Here is a 24,190-nt window from a genome sequence, read left to right on the forward strand (position 1 = left end):
ACAGATGGGGGCAGGCTTCTGGGGGTCACAGAGCCCCCCGGATCGGGGTGGGGTGGGGGCTGCTCCATTTCCCAGGGAGTGATGCCTGGTCCTCACTGCAGACCCCGGCTCTGGCCTGCAGCCGGGGAGTGTGCACACCGAGGCCCTGCGGTGATTCTAACACAGGTGAGCTGGTGAAAGCTGCTTCCTCCTCGGGGTAGGCGGGAACAGACGAGCCCCATCTGTCCCGCCCAGGTACTTCCAGGTCATGAAAAGCGGAATTACAAGTTTATTTTTGTAGGAAAGAAATCTGAATGCCATGTATACAAGGGTCCTTCACGAAGTTCATGGAAAATGTGTATTCTGGAAAAGCTAAGCCAACTTCAAAAAAATTTTTGGTACCAGAATCTTTTTTTAAATGTCAATCCCACAGACTTTCTGAAAGACCCTTACTGATGGGTTGGTGCAGACTCGCCCCACTCGGAGGTGTCGCCCCTCAAACACTAATTCTCTTTCTGAAGTGTCCGGTGTGGAAGGCGCGGGCCCACGGACACTGCATTTCACAGATTTGTAACCAATGCGAAGACTAAAGACTCGCCCCAGAGCCGGGTGCTGAACTGGGCAGGTGAGGGACGGCTGGCGGTGTAGACGCGGCCCAGGCCCCGCCCTCGGCCCGGGGAAGCCGCGTGGACGCCCGCGCCCAGGTGTCAGGCAGTGCGCAGGCGCAGCAGGGGGCCTCGCGGGGAGGGGCGGAGTCGGCGCGAGGACGCAGGAAGCGAGCAGCCCACGGGACGGGGCGGGGCCGACGCGCGCCTCGGTCGGCCGGCCAATCCGCGGGCTCCCGGCGGCCGCCGGTCTCCGCCCCGTTGCGGAAGCGCCGCGTTCCGATTGGCCGCCGCGGCTGTCTTCTCTGCCGAGGGGCGGGTCCTGCGCCGTGGCGGGAAGCTGCTCCGCCATGGAGGCCGCCGAGGTGGAGTTTCTGGCCGAGAAGGAGCTGGTGACCATCATTCCGAACTTCAGCCTGGACAAGATTTACCTTATCGGGGTAAGGCGGCCCTCGGAGGGCGCGGGGCGGCCTTCCCGGGGCCTCGCCCTCACGGCCGCGCTCTCCTCAGGGGGACCTGGGCCCGTTCCAGCCCGGCCTGCCGGTGGACGTGCCCCTGTGGCTGGCGTTGAACCTGAAGCAGAGACAGAAGTGCCGCCTGCTGGCCCCCGCCTGGATGGACGCCGGTAAGCGGGCGGCCGAGGCCCGGGGGGCCCGGGAGGGCGGCGAGGGCGGCGAGGGCGGCCCGGCGGGGGCGCGGGGCTCCTGGCTTCGGGTGGGCGCAGCTCCGGCCGGGGCGGCCCTTTGGGGTGACCGCGCTGCCCTGCCCGTCCCCGGTGGCCGAGGGGCCGTTTCCGGGGCTCCCGAGCGCTCGGCCGGCTTTCCAGGGAGCTGGGCGGGACGGGGGCAGCCGGGACTCGAACCCGCAGCCGTGGGGCTCCCTGCCGACGAGCCCGCGGTCCACCCGGGTTCGGGCCGCTCCTTCACCGTCTCCCAGCGCTGGCGGGTGTTCATGTCTGATTTTTGACTTTGTCTCAGTCTTTTCGTGGATATGTTTTTATTTTGTTGTTATATCGTTTATTTTTGTTGGAAAATCAGACATGCAGAGAGGAGGAGAGACAGGGAGGAAGATCTTCTGTCCTCTGATTCTGGCCCCAAGCCGTCACAATGGCCGGAGCTGAGCTGAGCTGATCCCAAGCCAGGAGCCTCCTCTGGGGTGCAGGGTCCCAAGGCTTGGACTGTCCTCAGCTGCCCTCCCAGGCCACAGGCGGGGAGCTGGATGGGAAGTAGAGCTGCCAGGATTAGAACCTGTGCCCACATGGGATCTGGTGGATGCGGGCGAGGATTTTAGCCACTAGGCTACTGCGCTGGGCCTGTCCAAGGGCTTTTAAAAATGATGTTGATACTGAGCTCGTGTGTGATGGGGTTGCAGAACCGTGCGGGCCTCGGGTTAGGTGTGGGAGGGAGAGTGGGTGACAAATGTTGTTCTGTTGTGGGGATGGAGTGCTGCTTGCTGTTACACTGGGAGCCTGGGATGGGAGGTGACGTCTGGTGTCACCTGGGAGGTGGGGAAGATGCTCTGAGGTCACGTTCTAGAATGGGCTTGGTCGTTCTGGAATGGGCTTGGTCGTCTAGAATGGGCTTGGTCGTTCTGGAATGGGCTTGGTCGTTCTAGAATGGGCTTGGTCGTTCTAGACTGGGCTTTGGTCGTTCTGGAATGGGCTTGGTCGCCTAGAATGGGCTTGGTCGTCTAGAATGGGCTTGGTCGTCTAGAAGGGGCATGGTCGTTCTAGAAGGGGCTTGGTCCTCTAGAATGGGCTTGGTCGTTCTGGAATAGGCGTGGTCGTCTAGAATGGGCTTGGTCGTCTAGAATAGGCTTGGTCATTCTGGAATGGGTTTGGTCGTCTAGAATGGGCATGGTCGTTCTAGAAGGGGCTTGGTCGTCTAGAATGGGCTTGGTCATTCTGGAATAGGCTTGGTCATTCTGGAATGGGTTTGGTCGTCTAGAATGGGCTTGGTCGTCTAGAATAGGCTTGGTCATTCTGGAATGGGTTTGGTCGTCTAGAATGGGCATGGTCGTTCTAGAATGGGCTTGGTCGTCTAGAATGGGCTTGGTCATTCTGGAATAGGCTTGGTCATTCTGGAATGGGTTTGGTCGTCTAGAATGGGCATGGTCGTTCTAGAAGGGGCTTGGTCGTCTAGAATGGGCTTGGTCATTCTGGAATAGGCTTGGTCATTCTGGAATGGGTTTGGTCGTCTAGAATGGGCATGGTCATTCTAGAAGGGGCTTGGTCCTCTAGAATGGGCTTGGTCGCCTAGAATGGGCTTGGTCGTTCTGGAATGGGCTTGGTCGTCTAGAATGGACGTGGTCATTCTAGAAAGGGCTTGGTCCTCTAGAATGGGCTTGGTCGTTCTGGAATAGGCTTGGTCATTCTGGTATAGGCATGGTCGTCTAGAATGGGCTTGGTCATTCTAGAAGGGGCTTGGTCGTCTAGAATGGGCTTGGTCGTTCTGGAATAGGCTTGGTCGTTCTGGTATAGGCGTTGTCGTCTAGAATGGGCTTGGTCGTTCTGGAATAGGCTTGGTCATTCTGGAATGGGCTTGGTCGTCTAGAATGGGCATGGTCGTTCTGGAAGGGGCTTGGTCCTCTAGAATGGGCTTGGTCGTTCTTTGTGTCTGCATGAGTGTGCTCGTGTGTCTGTCTTTGATGAGGTCCTGGGCCGCCGTAGAGGAGCTGGCTGTGTGCGGTTCTGCTCTCCGTCCTTGCGTGGGGCTCAGCCCACAGACCTGGCATCTTCCCTGCGGTCAGCTGGGGAGCCCGAGAGGCCTGGGCGCAGGGGCAGCTGCCTGCTCGTCTTCCCCAGCCCTGGCTCTGCTGCCAGTGCTGCACCTAGAAGCCCTCCTGGCCCGCCTCGGCCCCTGCAGGAGCCAGCACCCACGCATCTCCCACGGATGGCAGGGACCCACGCTCTCGGGCGATGCATCTTTTCACTGCTTTCTTGCACGTGAACAGGGAGCTGGGTCCGATGGAGTAGCAGGGCCTTGAACCAACATTCCTGGGACGCTGGTGGCTGGCCCCTGGGTGTGCCTGTTTGTGGTAACAGACACCCACTGCGGTGGGCTTGCTGGATAACGCAGGAAGCGGCCAGCCCGTCTCCAGAGCAGGCGAGCCATTCCCATCCTCCTTCCGGAGTGTGTGGACTCCCTGCGCTGTGGCCTGGCCCTTCTGGCGGACTGGGGCAGGCGCGCAGAGCTGTTTCAGAACCTGGTTTGGTTAGAGTGAAGACTTGCTGCGCGGGGAAAGTGGAGTTGGGAGGAGGGAACAGTCCAGGGGGGCTGGAGCTGACCGGGAGACGAGGTGAGCTTTGCAGGAGGGTCTGACCTGCAAGGCTGTAGGCTTGGGGCCCTGAGAGGGCAAGCCTGGAGTGCGCTGGGGGCAGAAGTTACAGTGGGCATCATGAGGAGAGGGGGCTGCCATCTCGAGCGCCTGGCTGGCGTTGATGAGGCGTGGTGAGTGCCGGGCTGAGTAAGCCTGTGCTGTGAGTAGGCTTGGGGTGAGGTCAGAGGCTAGCTCAGGTGCAGGGAGGCCTGGGCGATCCTTGAGGTCAGAGGCTAGCTCAGGTGCAGGGAGGCCTGGGCGGTCCTTGAGGTCAGAGGCTAGCTCAGGTGCAGGGAGGCCTGGGCGGTCCTTGAGGTCAGAGGCTAGCTCAGGTGCAGGGAGGCCTGGGCGGTCCTTGAGGTCAGAGGCTAGCTCAGGTGCAGGGAGGCCTGGGCGGTCCTTGAGGTCAGAGGCTAGCTCAGGTGCAGGGAGGCCTGGGCGGTCCTTGAGGTGAGAGGCTAGCTCAGGTGCAGGGAGTGCTGTGGCTTGGGAGGCAGGAGGGCTGAGAGTGGGTGTGCGCAGCGTCAGTGTTTGCAGTAAGCCGCAGGGAGGACACGGGCCCTCGAGGCCCACCCAGAGAGTTGTTTTGGTGTGTGCCTGGGAGTCTGAGGGAGGGTCCAGGACACCCTTGGGCGGCTGGGATGGGCGAGGCGCACTCAGCACGGTGTCCGGTGAGCTGAGGTGGGGCGGTGATGGAGGAGAGTGGGCGCCCAGACGGGGGCTGGAGCTGGATGGCTGGCCAGCGCCACGACCCTGCCTTGGGGGCTCACCTGTCTAGGGGGGCCCAAGGCAGGGTTGTGACTGCACCACACACTGCACTCTGGCCAGCAGGCCGGTTGAATGGGCACGCCTGCTGGCCGACTCCAGCTACTGGGCTGAGCTGCCCAGGCTGTCACAACACTGCGGCGAGGAGTTTGTAAATTGTCTTTTTTCTTAAATAGATTCTTTTTTTTTCTTTTTAAAGATTTATTTATTTATTTGAAAGTTAAAGAGAAGGAGAGAGATGGGCTATCTTTCGGGCCTGGTGCTAAGTCTTTAAAAAGAGAGATTTTTCATCTGTTGGTTCACTCCCCAGATAGCCATGATGGCCAGCTGGACCCTGGAGCCTCCATCAGGGCTCCCGTGGGAGCAGCAGGGGTCGTCTTGGACCGCCTTTCCCTGCTTTTCTCAGGACATGAACTGGTGCCTGAGTGGGGCGCCAGCACGGCTGGCGGTGACTTTACCGGCTGTGCCATGACACTGTGCCAAGGTTGATGTGTTTATTTGGAAGGCAGGGCGGTGGACGTGGACAGACTTCTGTCCTCTAGCCGGCTCCCTGAAGCCCGCACAGCCGGGGTGGAACTCCATCCTGCCCTTTCAAAGCTTGGCCAGCACGGCTTTCCCAGCACCCGAGCGGGGAGTGGCGGAGGTTCCAGGCAGCCCGACGTGGGCGGCCAGCACTGCACACGCGGGCTTGCCTGGGAAGCCGGAGCGCTGCCCCCAGACTGATTTGGTTTAAGATTTTATTTACTTTTTATTTAAAAGGTAGACTTACAGAGAGGAAGAGGGGGTTCTTCGCCTGCTGGCCCATTTCTCAGACGGCCACAGTGGCCAGAGCGGGGAGCCTCTGCTGGGTCTCCCCAGGGGGCTTTGGGCAGCCACTGCTGTTTGCCTCAACCCCCGCCCCCCAGCTCATGTTAAGGAAAGGCCTCAAATCATTATGCCACAAAGTGTGTGAGCAAATAGATCATATTGGCATTTGGTAAGTTGGGGAGGTTTAACAGTATTTTGGATGTAGTGAAGTGAAATGTTGTAACCTCTGCATTTCAGAAAAGTTGGAGAAGATGAGGGACCATGAACGAAAGGAAGAAACTTTCACCCCGATGCCCAGCCCTTACTACATGGAGCTCACCACGCTCCTGCTCAATCAGTAAGTAGGTCCGCGGGCTGGGCTCTGCTGCCCTCCGGCCCCGCCCACCGCCACGGGCCCGCCCACCAAGGCCCCGCCCACCGCCACGGCCTTGCCTAGCACACGCCCACCGCCGCGGCCCGCCCACCAAGGCCCGCCCACCAAGGCCCCGCCCACCGCCACGGCCTTGCCTAGCACCACGCCCACCGCCGCGGCCCGCCCACCAAGGCCCCGCCCGCCGCCGCGGCCCGAGCGGCTCAGCCGTCATCACGTGGCTCAGCCGTGATCACGTGGCTCAGCCGTGCTCCTTGGCGCGTGCACACGTGCTCTGCCTCCACAGCACTATCTCAGTCGTCTTTTTGCTTTCCTTTTTTTTTTCATTTGTAAGATTTATTTATTTGTTAATTTATTGGAAGGGCAGATAGATACACAGAGAGGAGAGAGGGAGAGGAAGATCTCCCGTCCATTGATTCACTCAAGTGACCACAACGGCCAGAGCTGAGCCGGTCGGAAGCAGGAGCCTCTTTGGGGCTCCCACGTGGGTCAGGGTCCCGAGGCCTTGGGCCGTCCTCGATCCTTTCCCAGGCCACAGGCGAGGCGCTGGGTGGAAGTGGAGCCGCCAGGATCCCATTCAGGTCCAGGACGTTAGCTGTCAGGCCAGCGCGCCAGGCCCTCACAGTACAGCTTTAGGAGCTTGCTGATGCACAGCCTCCCCCCTTCCCAGATCCCCACTGCCCTTCTGCTTTAATTTCTTTCCGTCTTGTTTTTACGACCGCATGCTGTCATTTCAGTTTGCAGTCACAGGTTTAACACTCCAGTAAGCAAAGGTATCAACAGCTGGCATGCAGAAAATACTAAGAACAACAACAAAAAAAACCCAAATAACATAAAAAACAATGCCTAATCTGTGGGTGTGTAACAAAGCCGTGCCCAGCCCAGAACGGCACTCTGCCTGCCGATCGCAGTGTGGCGCTGTGTGTCGGCCATCACACATAGGAACCCTTGGTGTTTGTCTTTGGGGACCGGCACATTTCTTCAAGCCAGTGGTTTCTGATTGCGTCCTGTGGATGCGAAGGACAAGATGCCATTCTCTTACGGCCCAGCAGCGTCCACGGTGCACGCTACCTAGCCGGCTCTCGGGGGGCTGCAGGCGACCCCCCACCTGGTCCCCTCGGGGTCTTCCCGGGAGTGGGGAGGCCGCTCCTGTGGCACGGGGGGTGTTTTCCGTGAGCTCTGCAGCAGTGAGGGCGCCTTTCCTGAACAGCCTGTCAGCTGTGCCCTTCCCTGGTGTCTGTGCTAGTCAGGGTGCCTGGGGGGCGGTGAGACTGTGTGTGTGTGTGTGTGTGTGTGTGTGTGTGTGTGTGTGTGTGTGTGTGTGTGTGTGTGTGTGTGTGTGTGTGTGTGTGTGTGTGTGTGTGTGTGTGTGTGTGTGTGTGTGTGTGTGTGTGTGTGTGTGTGTGTGTGTGTGTGTGTGTGTGTGATGTATCTTACTTGAAAGGCAGAGTGAAACAGGAGAAGCTGGTTCACCCACAGATGGCTGCAGCAGAGGTGGGCTAACCTGGAGCCACCAGACAGGAGCCTTTGCAGGGTCTGCCACGTGGGTGCAGGGGCCTTGGGCCGTGTTCCGCTTGCTTTCCCAGGACCTAAGTAGGGAGCAGGATGGGAAGAGGAGCAGCTGGGACCCGAGCCGGCAACCATGTGGGGTGCCAGCGCCTGCTGGTGGGCGTTAGCCGGCTGAGCCGCCCTGTGCTCTCCTGTTACAGCTTGCAGGCTGGAGGTGTGACGCCTGCAGGGGCCTGTCGTGTTCCCGCGTGGATCTTTCTCTGGATTGGAGAGGAGTGTCGAGTGTTTGCTAGGGTCACACTGACCCTGTAAGTGCCTTCAGGGCTGTGGACAGGTGCCGTGCGCAAGCATGCCAGGGCCTGCCTTGTTTGCTGTCATCTTCGATTTCTTTCAAGTTTTATAATCTTCAATGTTGAGATCACTCATACTGGTTAAGTTATTCCAAGGTATTTTACTTTTTAAAAATATTTTTATGGCAAAGAGAGGAGGGAAGGCAGAGGGGAAGAATCTTTGTTGATTCCCTCAAGTGGCCACAACATCTGGAGCTGAGCCTACCTGAAGCCAGGAACTCTTCCGGGTCTCCCACGCGGGTACAGGGTCCCAAGGCTTTGGGCCGTCCTCCACTGCTTTCCCGGGCCACAGGCAGGGAGCTGGAAGGGAAGTGGAGCTGCCGGGAATGAGCTGGTGCCCATATGGTTCCTGGCAGATGCAAGATGAGGATTTAGCCATTAGGCTATCGCTCTGGGCCCCAAGATTGATTTATTTTTATTTTATTTATTTAAAAGATGTATTCAATTTTATTGGAAAGATTTACAGAGAGAAGGAGAGACAAAGATCTTCCATCTACTTGTTCACTCCCCAAGTGGCTGTGATGATGATCCAAAGCCAGGAGCCAGGTCTCCCACGCAGGTGCAGGTCCCAAGGCCTTGGGCTGTCCTCCACTGCTTCCCCAGGACACAGGCAAGGAAGTCCTCCACTGCTTCACCCAGGACACAGGTGCCCGTATGGGATCTAGTGCATGCAAGGTGAGGACTTTAGCTACTAGGCTACCTGCCAGGCCCCAAATTTAGTTTTAGTACTGTTTGTATAGTTGAGAGGGATGCGTGGCTCTGTGGGTCTCCCATTCAGGTGGGACACATGCTTCAGTCCCTCTGTGTGCAGGAGGGGCGCTGCTCCTGGCTGTCTAACCCCGATAGCGCCCAGGGGTGAGAGCAGTCCTTTGAAGGCCCCATAGGGACCCCATGTGGGGAGAGGGTTCTGAAGGAGTTAGTTGATGCGTTTGATAGTTGCGAGAAGCTGTTTGTCTTGTTGCTCCAGGGTTGAGAAAATCTTTGCAAGGTGTGCTGGTTGACCAAGTCCATGTCCGTGCATCCACAGACCCAAGGACATGCTGCCGAGCTCGGCCAGGGCATCCTCTGAGGAGGCAGTCGATGTGCCCTGCTGGCCTAGAGGAGCTGCCCGCATGTCCCCGTGTGCGTCTGGACATGTTGTCCACCACACAGGCATCAGCAACTGAGGTGTCAGACCGGCGGGTGCTGTGGCCTAGCCTGGCCTGCCTCAGCCATTCAGGCTTTCTGGAGTACCAGCAGGTGCCCATTGATGCTGCAGCCCTGCCCGGCCTGCCCTGCCCACAGCCCCAGCTCTTGCATCACCAGTGGGAGCTGCAGCTCAGCAGGGGTCCGCAGGGTTCCCTTACCAGACCCTTCCCAGCCCCCTGGGTCTTTGGTGCACTGGTGAGTGCTTCGAGCCAGCCTGGTATGGCCCACCTGCAGTCTTAGCTCTTGTTAGCAGATGTTGCAGCCCAGCACAGCCGGGTGTGCCCCACACCCTGTCCTGGTTGTCCTGTGTGCCAGTGGGGGCTAAGGCCTGGCCCTGGCCAACGCCGGTCCCTGCTCTTGCGCTCCCCAGACGGAGCTAAGGCCTAGTGGGGTAGTTGCCCAATTTCACCTACCAGACCTGCACCAGCCCTGGATCTTACAGATACAACAGCCCTGCTTGGCACAGTCTGCCCTCAGTCCCGGCCCTGGCATACACTGGGAAGTCCTGCAGCCTGGCTCCGCCCACGTCCCCGCCCATGTCCCCACCCCAGTTCCCATGAATGTCAGGCAGCTGCTTGTTTAGGTGAGTTCCGTGGTTCAGCCTGACTCTGGGCCAATACCAGCCCAGTTCTCTGCCTAAACCGGTGGGTCCTGCGGTCCCCTGCAGGCGACCCGACAATTGCCCTACGGTCTGACCCCCACCTCGGCCTCTTCTGGCGGTTCAGCAGTCCAGCCTGACTTGGCCCACCCCCTGCCCTGATACTCACAGGTGGTACACTCCAGCCCCTGGTTTGGGCAGTGCCAGCGGTTGACGGGTGATGCTCGCCTAGCCCAGGTCTCCCACAGGGGTGGGTGCCTCGGCTTAACCCAGACAGGCCCTGCAGTTTCCCCCCCTCCAAGCCGCTCAGCCCCCTTGCCTACCTGCGAGTGTAGTGGCGTGGCCCGTGTGACCCCAGGGATCATTCCCCTAGCCCCCGCTCCAGTAGGTCCCCGTATCTTCTCAGTCTGCAGCTGCCCTGCGGGGGTTAGGGTAGTGTGTCCTGGTCTGGAGTTTACACTTTGCCCACTTGTCTTAAAGAAAAAGAAGAAGCTGGCACACTGGTATAGTTAACACCAGTTTGGCATCAACCAGCCCAAATGCCCACCGCTGTTAGCTGCCTTTCTCACCCGCCTGGGGGCAAGGCATTCCGGGCAGGGTGGGTGGATTTTCATTGGGAAGGCGGAGCTTCCTGTGCAGCGCGGCTCTCACTGCGGGCTCTCGCTGCCGCCTGTGTGTTTTGTCGTCAACTTCGTTTGTTTCCAGGGACTTTGGATTTCTTCTGTGACACGGTGTTCATTCAGTAGTGTGTTTAAAAATTCCTTGAGCTGTTGATTTTGTTTCACTCTCTCTGGTGCCCGGGAAGGAGACACTGGGCTCAGCTGTTTTGAATTTGCCAAGAGTTGCATTGTGGCTTATCACGTGGTCTGTGTGGAGTCGCTCCCAGGAGCTGGTGGAGAGGCAGTGAGGCCCTCCGGTCCGCAGTGTAGACTGGCTCTGTTGTTTATTTGCTGGTTTCCTGTCTGATCTCTGTGGGTGAGGGTGGGTGTTGACACCCCCCAATGTTGCTGTTTTCGAGTTTGTGTCCTTTGAGCTCCATGAACACTTGTTTTAAATAGCCAGGGCCTGTGCAAGCTCTGTGGTCACTTCTGACTGCACTGGCCGCAGCCGCTGTCCCTGCTGCCCGCTGGCGTGCAGGGTCTGTCTTGTAGTCAGTCAGTAGGGTCATGATTTCAATCCATTAAAGCAGTCTGTCCTTTTTTAAATATAAAGATTGATTAATTTTACTTGAAAGAGTTAAAAAGAGATCTGCTGGTTCACTCCCCAGATGGCTGCCATGGCCGGAGCTGTGCTGATCTGAAGCCAGGAGCCCTGATCCTCTTCTGGGTCTCCCACGCGGGTGCAGGGTCCCAAGGCTTTGGGCCGTCTTCGACTGCTTTCCCAGGCCACAGGCAGGGAGCTGGGTGGGAAGTGGAGCTGCCGGGAGTAGAACCAGCGTCCATGTGAGATCCATGGTGTGTTCAAGGCAAGGACTTCAGCTGCTAGGCCACTGCGCCGGGCCCCCAACTGCTATTCTTAAAGTCTCCTCTCCTTCCATCCTCACCAAGTCCATGGTCCTTTGAAGTCCTGCTGTCACACTGTCAGTGAGCACGGCGCTCCCCGTCGGCAGCTGTCTGACCCTCATCGCCCCTGGGCTTCATTCTCTTCACTTTAAGTTATGTTTCACATACTGCTTCCTGCTACTGCCTTATTTTTTGTTTAACTTTTTTTTTTTTTACTTTTAAAAAAATTCTGTAGTTTAATTTTGCTTTTTGATGATTTTTACATAGCTGATTGGGTGCCAAGGGTCAACGGCTAGAGCAAGGTGGGTAAGGCCATTGTTTCCACATTTTCCTTTTTCCTTCCTGTGTCTGGGGGGAGGGGAGAGATAAGGGGAGAAGCCCCACCCAGCCTCCCACCCATCCCAGGTCCCCGACGTGGGGCATGCTCCCTGGGTCCTGCTCGAGTGGTTTTCATGGTTCAGTAGTTCTGAATTGCTGCCAGTCTTGCCATCCCAAGCACGATGAAGTCGCTGCAGAATCCACTGTGTGACACAGTCCACCCTACAGTCTCCATTTGCCCAGATTTTCGCTGCCAACACCTGGCTGGGGTAGTTGATTGATTTGTTCTGTTCTCCGTCCTGTTGTGGTGCCAGGTGTCCTCTGCAGGTTCCGATGGCCTGCTATATCTTCCCTGTGCCCGTGGGCATGCTGTCCACTGCTCCGTCTGAGCCTCTGAGGAGGCCCAGCTCTGACACTTGCACTCCATGGTCAGACCATGGCTCCTGCACTTCTCTTCACGGTTGGGGTTCTGAGTCTGGCAGTTAGATTGGGGAGATCCCCAAGGAAACTTTGTCTGAAGTGATCCCAGAGCTGATTCTTGTGTGTGCTTGTCTGTACAGGGTCCGGCCCAGTCTGTCGCCTCAATCAGCTTATGCACATGCTGGTGGTTGCAATTGCTGGGTCAGTTCTGTCTGCAGCCCTGACTTCTACGCAAGCCAGTGGGTGTTGCAGTCCAGCCTGATCCTGCCCAGCACACACTTGGCTCCTACACAAACCAGTGGGAGCTGCAGCCTAGAATGAGTGACCCGCAATAACCCCACCAGGCCCGCCCCTGCCCTGGTTCCTGTGCTTGCCAGTCTGTCCCACATCCCATTCAGCTCTCATACATGTCAATGGGCATTGAAGCGCCCAACCAGCCCCACTGTCCAGTCTACACTGGTGCCAGCCATGCCTGCCTCAGTCCTAGTTCTCATGCTCACCAGTGAGAATGGCAACCCAAGAGGGAGGTGCCCACTGTTTCCCTATGAGCCCACTCCCACTTTTGGATTTAGCACTCCAGGTGGTTCTGTGGTTTACCCTGACAGAATTTGCCCCCTGTGCCAGCATCTGCCAGCTGATGATGCGGCAAAATGCAGCCCACCTATGCCCACTCTGGCTTATGCGTGCACCGGAAGGAACAGTCAGCCCAGCCTGGCTTTTCTCGCATCCAACTCACATGAGGCCCACACGTGTTGTAGCCCTGCCGAGCCTGATCTGTCCTGATCCCAGTTCTTCCGCTCACCCGTGGGAGTAGTGGCCCAGCAGGGGCCCTGTAACCCCTACTTGGTTTGCATGTGGCCTGGCATGTGGTGGTCAGCAATGATCCATGTTGACGAGCCCAGCTCAGGTCTGCCGTGTGGGCTGGCCCATCGGTCTGACGCATAAAGGTCTTCCAGTGTTTCCTCCGAAGCACCAGGTCTTCCCGCTCGCTCACCAAGTACAGTGGTCTTGTTGAGTCGCTCAGGAGTCCTTCCTCACCTGCCAGTGCTCCAAATCTCCTTGCTGCTTCCCCATTCGGTCCACAGTCCTCACGGCATGAATGCATGCGTTCTGAAGTCCAGCTGCTGGTGTCCTGACCAGCGCTCTCCCCGCCCACCAGAGTCCCGGGCTCCTGGCACGTGAGCTGGCCGGGTGCCCTACCCCTCCACACCCCCAGGATCCAGGCCCACTGAGTCTGCAGCATACCAGCGAGCTGGCTGGGGCTCTCCCCTCCCCTCCCCCCGCCCAGGACCCCCAGGTTCTCCACCTGCCTAGAGGTGAGCTCTCAGGCGATATACCCTTATCCCCCCACACCCACGGGCCCCCATGGGCTTCCCACCGCTCCCCAGCTCCAGTGGGTCGCCGGGGCTCAGATCAAGTTCTTCATCTTTAGTGTTTCAATTCGTTTTCTCTTCAGAATTTAGATCTCATGGAAGAACTTTTTATTCATGTGGGTTTTCTTAATTCCTGCCTCTGTCTCATTTTTTAGCAAACTTAGAATTTTTATAATTCATTTTCAATATTTCCTTGATCTCTTCATGTTTACACTTTTTAAAAAGATTTATTTATTTATTTATCGGAAAGTCAGATACATAGAAAGGAGGAGAGACAGAGGAAGATTCTCTATCTGTTGATTCACTTCCCAAGCAGCCACAATGGCCAGAGCTGAGCCAACCCGAAGCCAGGAGCTGGGAGGCTCTTCTGGGTCTCCCACTCACAGGTGCAGGGTCCCCACGCTTTGGGCCGTCCTCTGTTCTGTCCCAGGCCACAAGCAGGGAGCTGGATTGGGTGTGGGACAGTTGGGACATGAACCAGCGATGCTGGCTCCGCAGTTGGAGGATTAACGTGCTGTGTCCCTGCTGGCCCCTTGTCCGTCTGTTAAAGGCGTCTGTCTGCAGAGTAAACCCAATCTGGCGGTTCTGCGCTGCCGGCTGCTCACCTCTAGGTGGCGTTAGAGCCTGGGTGGTAGTGGGGAGAAAGGGGCTCTTTCCCCATGAGGATCCAAGGAGTCCCCGTCCTCTGCCTGGCTCCAGTGAGGGGTCTGAAGACAGTGCTGCCCGTGACACAGCTGTGTCCTCCCCTCGCTGCTCCCTGGGCTGGGCTTGAGGGAAACGTGCCGTCATCCCCATCGCCGTTCAATCCAGTATCCGCAAACAGCATGACAGCCGGGCATGGGAGCAGCTGGAGGAGGGGTGTGTGCACGTGTAAGATAGATTTGTTTCTGTTTGAAAGGCGGTTGCATCTGCTGGTGTATTCCCCAAGTGGCCACCGTGGCTCGATCTGGGCCGGTCCTAAGGCAGGAGCTTCCTCCAGGTCTCCCGCGTGCGTGGAGGGGCCCACAGACGTGAGCCGTCCTCTGTAACTTTGCAGGGATCTGGATCCGGAGTGGATCAAGCTGCGACTTGAGGTGGCACAGTGGTACGGAGCCACCACTGTCGCGTTTCTGCTGGCCCCCCGCGTGTCCCCACTGTGCCCCTGCAGGGCTCTCACCAGCTTTCCCCGTCAGAATCCCTGAGTGAGTTCCCTGTCCAGCCATCCTGGAGTCTCCCAGAGTGGTCTTTGAAAAGGTGGCACTGCCATGTGATGCCCTGCTTAAAATCCACAGAGCTTTCCAGGCTTTTCTTTTTGTATTGTTACTATTGTTACTGTTATATTAGAAAGGCAAAGTTAGAAGGGAAGACAGAATGGTGTCTGTGGTTTACTCTGCAGATGGCTGCCACGGCCAGGCCTGGGCTGGTTCAAAGCCAGTGGCTTCTCCACGTTTCCCGTGAGCGCAGGGCTCAAGCAGCTGGGCCGTCAGCAAGGAGCTGAGCAGAAGTGAGGAGCTGGGCCGTGACTGGCACCCATAGCGGATGCTGGCACTCAAACCAGTGGAGAGCTTGGCGGGTGTTCCTTCCCGGACTCCCGGCCCTCGCCCCTCCCAGCTCTGCAGGCTGCGCGTGTCCTCAGCGACTCCGGCCCGGTCCACATCCCTCCTTGGTTTAGGATCGGCCAGCTCCGTGCACACCCTCATGGTACTCCCAGTGTCCTTTCCCTTTTTAAAAATTGTGCTTTTATTAGAAATTAGGTGGGCAGACATTTCCCGTCTGTGGGTTCATCCCCAGATGGCTACAACGGTTGAAGTTGGGAGTCGGGAACTCCGACCTGTCCCGTGTGGGTGACAGACCCGCTCCTTGAGCCTGCCTCCCACGAGAGGTGTTAACAGGAAGCCGGGCCCTGCGGTGGCACAGTGAACCAGGTGGCACCTGAACTGCTGGGCCAAGCACTGCCCACCCCACTGACTGAGGGCAAGGAAGGACCATGGGGTGTCTTGGTATCATGTCCCCGGTGCGGTTCCGCCTTTTAAGATTTATTTATTTCTTTTTTTGAAAGTCAGTAATGGCGTGTATTTCCTATCTGACTCACTCCTGCAGTGGCCGGGGCTGGTCCAAGCCAGAGCCAGGATCCTGCAGTCCTCCCAGTCCTTACGGGGGGCAGGGGCCCAGCTATGTGGGTCCTCCTGTGCTGCTTTCCCAGGAGCATCAGCGGGGGGCTGGAGCGGAAGCAGGGAAGCTGGGATTCCAGCCAGCACTGCAGTGTGGGATGCTGGCATGGCAGACGGAGGTCAGCTCACGGTGCTGCCCTAGTGCCAAGGTTCTGAAGTTCCTGGGACAGCATTAGGAAGGTGACAGGGAGAGGCAGGGACCAATCATCTGTTCGCCTTTCCACATGCCTGCGGCAGTAAAGGTTGGGTCTCCCATGGGAGGGGCAGGGGACCACCGTCTGCTGCCTTCCGGGCATAGCAGGACGCCGGTCGAGGATGGAGGTGGAACTGACGCGTACGCACTCCAGGGTGAGTCACCACCCAGTGTCTGCACTGCCCACGGCTGGTCTGAAGCCAGGAGCTTCCGCCATGTCTCCTGTGGGGGAGGGTACAGAGGTCCAAGGATTTGGGGCATCCTGCACTATTTCCCGGGGTGCATTAGTAAGAGCTGGATAGAAAATGGAGCATCCGGGACCCAAACCTGTGACCACAGGGGGGTGCTGGCACTGCAGGTGGTAGCCCTCCTGAACTTTTTTTTTTTTTAAGATTTGTTATTTGAAAGGCAGGTTTTACACAGAGAGGAGAAACAGAACAGGTTTCATATCCACTGGTTGCTCTCGCGATGGCTGCAACGGCCAGAGCTGAGCTGGTCTGCAGCCAGGAGCCAGGAGCTTCCTCAGGGGCTCCCAGTGGGTGCGGGGGCCCCAGGACTCAGGCCGTCTTCTGCTGCTTCCCCGGGTCACATGCACAGTGCTGGATCGGAAGTGGAGCAGCCCAAACGTAAGCCCGTACGGGATGGAGGACCCGCGTGCCCCGCCCCGCGCTTGGACTGTGGTTACCACAGCCTGCCTGTGCGAGCTGACAGGGTTAGGGGGTACTGAGGGAGCCCCAAGCCTCTTGTAAATATCTGTATGTTTCTTTTAAATTTTTTTCTCTTTAATTTGTGAATTTGGAGGCAGCCCATTGGCTGCTGGGTCAGAAGTCCAGCTCTGCCAAGACACACTGGGAGGAAGCCTGGCCACCCACCTGGGGGAGTGTGGGTGTGGCTTCCATCTGGCTCAGCGCTGGAGATGCCCACGTCGGTACCCCTCGTCAGATGGAAAAGCTTCCCGTGCACCCGCTTGTCCCCCATAGTGGGGCCAGGCTGAAGCCAGGAGCCAGCAACTTGGTTCAGGTCTGACGTGTCACATGAATTGTTTGTCCCACTCGCTGCCCAGCTAGAAGCCTGTGTCCTTACATTGACACGAGGCTGTGGATGGATGAGGTGCATCCATTCATTCGATGGAAATCTGAAAACCAGCGCTGCGCTGTGCTTTCCGGGAGACGGTGGAGTTGGCCATGGGGCCGACCGAGCTCCTGGTTTGAATGAGGGCGTGATCCACAGCCCTGCTGGACACCCTGTGGGCTACAAGAGGCAGCGCCCGAGGGGCGTCCGTGTGAAGTGGGCTGTCGGGGAGAGGGTGGCTGGCGGCGAGGAGTGTGGTGTGCTTGAGGTAGCTGCTGTGTCTGGAGGGGAAGAGAGGCAAGGCACAGGCCCGGAGTGGGCGTCTCCCACACGTGGGGCCTCTGCACCTCTGCAACTCAGCTGACAGCATCCGGCTCCTTCCCCGCTGCACAGAGCATGCGACCTAAGCACTTTCACAAAGTTCACGCCGTGAGTCTTCACACACTGCTGCAGCCTGGCCTGGGCAGGAGCCCGCGGCAGCGTGCGGGAGCTTCCTAGTGGGCCCTGGAGGCCCGGGGGTGGGCGCTGCCCGCATCTGCCCCAGAGAAGGCGCGCTGCTGCTGTGCCGGGAAGTGTCAGCTGCACTGATCTGTGACTCTTATCTGTACAGTGGGACTGCTTTTGCTGTTCGGGGCTTTTGTGAGAACATGCATGCTGGTGGTCTTGGCCACTTCACTTTTGATCTAGCTCCATGCTAATGTTCTTGGGACAGCAAATGGTGCCCAAGCCGTTGGGCCCTGTGCCCGTCCGTGTGAGAGACCTGGGCTGTTGTGGCTCCTTGGGAGTGAGCCAGCAATGAGGATCTGTCTGCCCTCCCAACACCATTTCCACTCTCCTCCACTCCCCCCGCATCCCTCCCCAGATAGAGTCCTGTCGGTCTGTGGGCACCAAGGCTGGTCAGGGGCAGACAGAGCTGCTGACCCTGTAGTGCAGGAGCCGTGGCCTCTGAGCTAGCACCTGGAACATTCTCCAGTTGTACGCAGAGAAAGCCTCTGCCTGTGGCGCCAGCATGCCATATGAGGCCGGTTCAAGTACTCGCTGCTCCACTTGCCATCCAAGCAGCCACTTGCTTTGTGCTGCTTTAGGGTCACTGAGAGCTCCTTTGTTAATTGTCCCTTGCGTCTCCAGTGCTTCAGATGACATCCCGAAAGCAGACGAGATCCGGACGCTGGTGAAGGACATGTGGGACACCCGGACGGCCAAGCTGCGGGTGTCCACGGACAGCTTCGTGAGGCAGCAGGAGGCGCACGCCAAGGTGAGGGGCAGCTGCGGGTTCGTGGCCAGAGCTGAGCCAGCCGCCGCTCAGGAGCTTCCTTGGGTCTCCGTGTAGGTGCAGGGCACCGAGCCTTAGGCCCCCCGCTGCCTTCCCAGCCTTACACAGGGCGCTGAACAGGAAGTGGGGCAGCTCAGAGTTGGACTGGTGCCCTTAAGGGATGCAGCTGCACACACAATCCTGGCTTCTTCCTTGGGGTTTTGTGAACTTCCTTGCTTCCTCGTTTTAGCTGGATAACTTGACCCTGATGGAGATCAACACCAGTGGCGCTTTCCTGACACAAGCCCTCAATCACATGTACAAGCTCCGCACCAACCTGCAGCCCTCGGAGAGCGCCCAGTCCCAGGACCTGTAGGGTGGGCCACGCGTCGTGCCGAGGGGCTTGCTGTGGAGCGCTTGGAGGACGCGCAGGGATGCACCGTGGCTTCCTGCAGTTGGTCCTAACAGCTCCCTGGAATGCAGCTTCCAGAAGTCAGCTTTCCTCTCGTTGAAGAAAGCACACGGTTTTGACGGGTACGTTGTTTGCTGCAGCACGGCGTTAGGAGTGCTGTGCCCAGCGTCCCGGGGCAGGACTGGTCACCTGCGCGTCACGGAGACGTGGGCCTGGGTTCTGCTCCAGGAGGCGGCTGCTCACCTGGAGACGAGTGACAGATGGAGTGGTGATGCCCAGCTGTTTGTTGTTTAAGTTCTGATGCACAATAAAAGTGAAGTTAACCCCATCCAACTTTGTTGGGTTTTTGTCCTGCGTGACTACCGAGAGCAGCAAGGCCTGAAGTGGACGTGCCCTGATGGACTGGCTGGACGCGTCTTGCCCAGTGAAGGCAGAAGTGAGTGGGAGCAGTTGTGCTTGGAGGACTCCTGTAGATAGCAGGGGCTTGGGAGAAATCGGTGCATCACAGCATTTTGGAATTCTTTGCTCTCTTACAGGAATTTGTTTAGAAGGAAGCGATCGGCTTTGCACAATGACTAGAAGGTTCTTCAGTACCCAGCGTGTCAGCAGCAGTGCGTGCTGGGCGCGTGTGACTGAGGCAGCCTGGAGCATGGGGACTGGTGTCTGCCCTCAGGGCCCAAGTCACCTTTCTGTGCTGCTGGCCCCGGATGAGAAGACGGGCTCGTAACTGACCGTGAGTTCCGAGGGTGGGTGTCAGGTGGGGGCACCTGTCCCGCTGGAGGCTCGGTGGCTTGGGAGAGGCAGGAAAAAAGATGTTCCTCTTAGCATGATTTAGGAAGATTTTATTTTTGGGGGATGTTGTCAAAAATTACAGCAATATATTCATAAATACCTAATTACTACATTCAACAAATAATATTACAATACAATTAATCCAAACAAGTACACTTAGAACAGATTTCATTTCACAGCATCTAAACTGCCCCCAGAGTGGCCGAGGCACCGTGGTCCTCCTGCCCGCCGTGCGTGGGCTCACTGCTGTGGGAGCTGGCACAGCGCAGAGCGAGCCAGGGAGCGCGGTCTCCCTCAGCCAGGGCAGAGCTAAGAAGTTAAGCACTGGACCGGAAGGTTGGGGACAGACTAGTGCGAGAGTAAAGTCTGGTGACAGAGACTGCAGCTAAGCGGCTCCTGGACACTGCAGAGGAGCACAGCCAGCTAGTGCCAGCTCCGTCTGCCGGCGGCCTCGGGAAGGGGGCCCTGGCTTGGATTCGGCTTCACTTGGGAGACTTGGCAGACCACGCGCTCCCGACCGCAGATGGCCTGTAGTTGCCTGCAGCAGGGTGTTGGTGCCACTCAGGTGTAAGGTTTACCTAGCTGAGCGCTGGGGGGCATGTCAGGGCGCACCAGTGACCGCAGCAGCCTGCCCTGGCACTGCGGGAGGGTGGGACGCCCACTGCCAGGCCCCGGGCCTGAACAGCATGTGCAGGTTCTCTGATTGTCGTCCTTGAGCACAAGGCCCTGGGGCAGAGGGCAGCTCGGCAGGCAAGCTTGCCCTGTCCACAACTGGAAAGAGGTAAGCCCACGTCCTCCAGAGATGGCCCGTCCTTTACCCCACTAGCAGCACTAACGTTAAAGGGTCGCCCTCAGATGCCTTTCTTTCTTATTACACCAGTTGTACTGGTTTTGCAATCGGCCAAGGCCCTTGCTGGTCGGAGTACATGGGAGGTGGCCTGGCATGCAGTGCCCAGATGCGGCGGCTCTTATGCCAACAAGCAGACCGAGTTGGGGGAATGCAGCAGGGCTGCCCTCCACACCCGAGGAACGTGTCTGCAGTGGAGGCCGTGGCGCAACCCCCGTTCTCGTCACTTCTACGGAGAGCAGGGTGCGGGTTGGCTGCGAGAACACGGGCAGCTCTTTTCGGAGTTTGCTAGTGACTGGATTTCTTGGCAGACACACAGAACAAGCTGCGTGGGGGCAGAGAAGTGACTACGTGCCAGCTGCCAGCAAGCTGCTCCGTACTGCGAAGCCTCCACCCCTGCCACAAGGTCAGACCCTCGGTGCCAGGAACCCCTGCTGGCTGGGACAGGAGCGCCCCACCTCTTCCCCCCACCCCAGTTTCTGGCCACTCCTGGAGATCCAGGATCGGGGCTCCACTGAGGCCACATCCGGGCGGGGATGGCTTCCTGAGCGGTTCTGTGTAGCTGCCGTGTGCGCGTGTGGAGGCCTCGCTCGCAGCTTGCACAAGCACGGGGCGGTGGCGGAGGTGAGCAGCGCACAGGGCTGGCGGCCGGGGACGGCCCAGCGCCGCAGGCAGCAGTCACTCCCCTTTTCATGTCCTGACCAGCAGCAGTACAGACACTAAAAAGCAACTTGTTTTTTTTTTCTTTTTTTGTCCAGAAAGACAAAAAAACAAAGCCCTAAACAGGAAAAACAAAAATTCCCCAAACCACATATTAAAAATGGCAGGCTTTTTATAACAATAATTAAAGTAATAAAAACATACAAAACTTTAATATATATACACAGTACAAGGCTGAAGCACCGTTGACTTCCCGGCCACAGCTGTGGCGTGGTGGGTGTGACTGCTCCCCCGGTTTGTGGGCTCAGCGCTTTTCCAAGGAAACGCCTTTCGGTTGCTTTGCTCCCAGGGCCCGTTGCTTTGAAGACAATTCTGTGAGAACCGGAAGCAGCGGAAGCTCTTACGACGCCCCGACCTGCGTGCAGGCCTGTGGAAGGAGACCAACCCCTGCCAGCCGATGCCACAGCCGATGCCACAGCCGATGCCACAGCGGCTCGCAGCAAGGCCAGGAGCAGGTCCAGTTAGTGTTGGTATTGTGCTGCGCGGGGAAGAGGGCGAGCCGGGCGGCCAGTCAGGGGAGCGCGGGGTCCCCTGGTGTGGAACCTTTGCTTCATGCATGGCACATCCTTGTTTTAAGCTTCAAACCTCCCAGTGAAAAATATTAAATATTCAAGGTAATAAAATAGATAATATTTTCTATGCTATAGGTTCAGCCTGGTGTACGGGGAACCGTCACCTAGGGTACCCCTTGAAGTAGCCCCGAGGCCAGTGCATCGCAGGCAGGGCAAGGCACTTCCGTAAGTGGTCCAGTTCGGCCTGGAGCCTCTCCCTCTCTGAGACAATCTTCTGCTTCTGGCTCCTCAGCTCCTGGGGGCAGGAAATGCTGGTCAGAAGCAGCTCCCCTGCCCGGTCAGAAGCAGGCACCCCCCCCCGACGGGCAGTGTCATCAACGGGGACGATGGATGCGGGGCCCAACTTACTGCCATGCTGTGCGAGAGCTGCTCGGCCGTGAGACTCAGGCTGTAGTGCTGCGCCTCCAGCCGGCGGCACTGCGTCTCCAGCACCTGCCGCTCCAGGTTTTGCTCTGAAAGGAAAGGCAGCGTCGGCCCGGTGCGGCCTGCGGCCCAGCAGCCGCTCCTCTGTGCAGGCGTCAGTGCGGGAGCCGCACAGGGCCCGGGGAGCCGGCTTGTGGGACCGAGGTCTGCCTGCCTCTTAAGTAACCAAATCCACCTGAGACTCCACGTGCCTCGACAGACAGACTGACATCAGAACTGGTGGCTCATCCCTCAGATGCCTCCAGCGCTGGGGCAGGTCTCGGGCCAGGCACTCCAATATGGGGTGTCAGAGAACCACTAGGCTAGGCAGCCACAAGGCAAACGCTGTGACGCAGCAGCAGGTAGATCTGCTGTTGGCAACCCCAGCACCCACGTCGGGCTTAGAGCAGCGGTGTCTGGCCTGCCGCTCTGGCTCTAGGAACAGCTACCAGTTGCAAAGAACATCTTGGTAGCAAAGCAGAGCCCAGTAAAGTTACTTCAGTGCCCTAGTGACAGGAGCACAGACGGCTGTGGCTTCAAGGGCCCTGGGTGCCCGGCTGCAGGCGCCAGGTGTCACACCAGCCTGCGAAGTGCAAGTCAGATGACGGGACTCGCTGCTGGGGAAGGAAACGATTCTAACTTAAGCACGCCCAAGGCAGCGGGGAGCATGCCGGGAGACACGTGAGGGAAGAAATTCCAAGCTGACAGGACAGCCAAACGGGCTGGGCACCCCGAAACCCATGGCAGGAGGCGCCCTGTCTGCCACCTGCTGGTGTGGGAGGCACATGCCAGGGTCTGCCTGGACCGTCTCCAGCTCAGCAGAAGGGAACTGACGCACCCCGCAGGGCAACTCCTGCCGTGGGTGGGGGCCGCCCACATCCCTGCCAGGACACAGGAGCTGGATGGGAGGCAGGCTCAGGGGGACAGAGCCCACTCCGCAGGGCCTGTGTCTAGCCCAGCAGGACCACCGCTGCCTTAGGTTCACACCCAAGTGGGTACCTGAGGGCTCACACCTGCTGCCTGCCTCCGGCCCATGACCACCCCATCACTGCCCTGCCTCAGCCATGCCCTCCCCTCTCTTCTGTACCTTCTATGTGTTCCTGGTAAGCTTCAAATATCGCCTCAATCCCTTGCCACTTGTGCCTGGGGACTTCCTCATCCTCCTCCTCCTCCTCCTCCTCTTCCTCCTCCTCTGCTGAGTTGCAGTCCATCTCCTGCGCCGGCGGGCCCCTCCTCGCAGCTGGGGGCTCCTGCTGCCCGTTGTGCTGGGGCGCAGGAAGCCGGCCCGTGGACTGCAGCTCGGGAATGTTGTAGTGGACGGAAGCGTCGGCCTTGTGGGTCAGCTCTGCGGACAGCACTGCTGCAGCCCAGGCAGGGAGAGAACCGCTCACATCAGGGACTGGGGTCCTGCCTGCGCCCACCCAGGGAGGAGCAGGGACACCCCCACCAACCCTCTGGGCCCAAGGAGTCTGGCTCCCTAAACAGAAGCAGCTATTGCAACAGGCGTTCACTCCTCACAGGGGTGGGATCCTGGCTGGGGAAGCTGGTGGCCGGAAACGGCTCCCCTGGTGAGACTCCCGGGCCGGAGCCCTGGGGGTAGAGTGTGCCTGTGACGTCATCTGCACAAGGTGCGTGCCTCCTGTGTCAACAGCTCGAGGCCAGCTAAGGGACCGGTCTGGTAGCTACAAGGAGTCCCGCGGGCAGTCAGCTGAGGGGAAGGCCAGGATGAGGCGGACTGTCCCAGAGCCAAAGGGAAGCCAGCTCTGGGAGGCAGATGAGGAAGGCACCTTGTCACTGTGGGGTGGGGAGAGCCACCTGCCAAAGCCGGCTCACCCCCATCCTGACAAACCCGTGGGAAGACGTGGCAGGGCACTCATTTTAGACTGCAGAAAGCAGGGACCACGCTGCCTCTCAGCCCAGGTGAAAGCATGTCCCAGCCAAATGCCTCGGCTGGGAGCCAGAGTGGCCTTTGGCAGACTTCCTGGTGGGACGCAGCTACTGACGGTTACCCGACACCGTGACCCGACAGGTCGGGAGGGAGAGCGCTTGTACACCGGACGAGCGTCCCTCCAGGTGCCCGTGTCCTGGGCAGGCGGCCGCCCACGTGGGCCGCTCACCTTTGTGCCTCTGTAGCGCCTTCTGGGTGGACTGCAGCACCGACTCATGGAACTGGTGCGCAAACTCTTCAGCCATGAAGGGCTCCCAGGGCTTGCTCTTCCCGTTGACGCTGTGGGACAACGGCACAGGAATGTCCTTGGGCGCGGCACCCCGGATGTGATGCAGCATGCTCAGGCTCTTCTTGCCCCCGGGGGCCTCACTCGGCCTGGCCTTCTCACCGCTGGCAGGGGCGGGCTCCTGGACGCGGAGTTGTTCCAGTCGGCTGGGCTCCGCAGCCTTCGGGATGTCAGACAAGGAGGCGGCAACACCCACAGGCTTGTCAGTCTCCAGCGGGACGGGCTGCGCGTCTGGTTCTTTCGGAGACAGAAAGCAAGGGACAAGGTTAGGCAGTTGTCGGGGGCATCTGACAGCACGCGGACCCGGGCCTCCAGGGCACGTTCACCCAGCGATGGCTGCGTGACAGCCACAAGTCCATGAAAGACGCCCCAAGGGGCCACCAGCAAGAAACAGCAGGAGGAAGAAGTCACTCCAGGCCAGCAGGGAACCTGTCTAGTTCAAG

The 24,190-nt window shown here is 58.7% G+C and overlaps 2 protein-coding genes across 8 annotated transcripts in view; one reads left to right on the top strand and one right to left on the bottom strand.

Moving 5' to 3' along the window:
- Nucleotides 1-849: 849 nt before the first annotated feature.
- GINS2 (GINS complex subunit 2) lies at nt 850-20,582 on the top strand. Its single transcript, XM_040982278.1, has 7 exons — nt 850-1,024; nt 1,095-1,209; nt 5,712-5,811; nt 17,645-17,771; nt 18,019-18,616; nt 18,717-18,913; nt 20,131-20,582. The coding sequence occupies exons 1-5, from the start codon at nt 935-937 to the stop codon at nt 18,142-18,144; spliced, it is 558 nt and encodes a 185-aa protein (XP_040838212.1). The 5' UTR covers nt 850-934; the 3' UTR covers nt 18,145-18,616; nt 18,717-18,913; nt 20,131-20,582.
- Nucleotides 19,007-24,190, bottom strand: part of GSE1 (Gse1 coiled-coil protein) — a 72,236-nt gene continuing 67,052 nt past the window's right edge. For 3 of the 7 annotated variants that reach the window (XM_040982269.1, XM_040982271.1, XM_040982273.1), the window contains 4 exons: nt 23,631-23,984; nt 22,601-22,873; nt 21,460-21,563; nt 19,007-21,346 (listed from right to left, as the gene is read on the bottom strand). In XM_040982269.1, the coding sequence (XP_040838203.1) occupies nt 21,212-21,346; nt 21,460-21,563; nt 22,601-22,873; nt 23,631-23,984 (866 nt within the window). In that variant the 3' untranslated portion in view covers nt 19,007-21,211. Of the gene's footprint in view, nt 21,347-21,459; nt 21,564-22,600; nt 22,874-23,014; nt 23,027-23,630; nt 23,985-24,190 lie in introns of those variants that run through there. The other 4 variants (XM_040982272.1, XM_040982270.1, XM_040982275.1 and 1 more) reach the window with 4 other exon arrangements.

This window comes from Ochotona curzoniae, unplaced genomic scaffold (genome assembly GCF_017591425.1).
Source record: "Ochotona curzoniae isolate NIBS_2020 unplaced genomic scaffold, NIBS_Ocur_1.0 contig_3622, whole genome shotgun sequence".
NCBI classification, from domain to species: Eukaryota; Metazoa; Chordata; class Mammalia; order Lagomorpha; family Ochotonidae; genus Ochotona; species Ochotona curzoniae.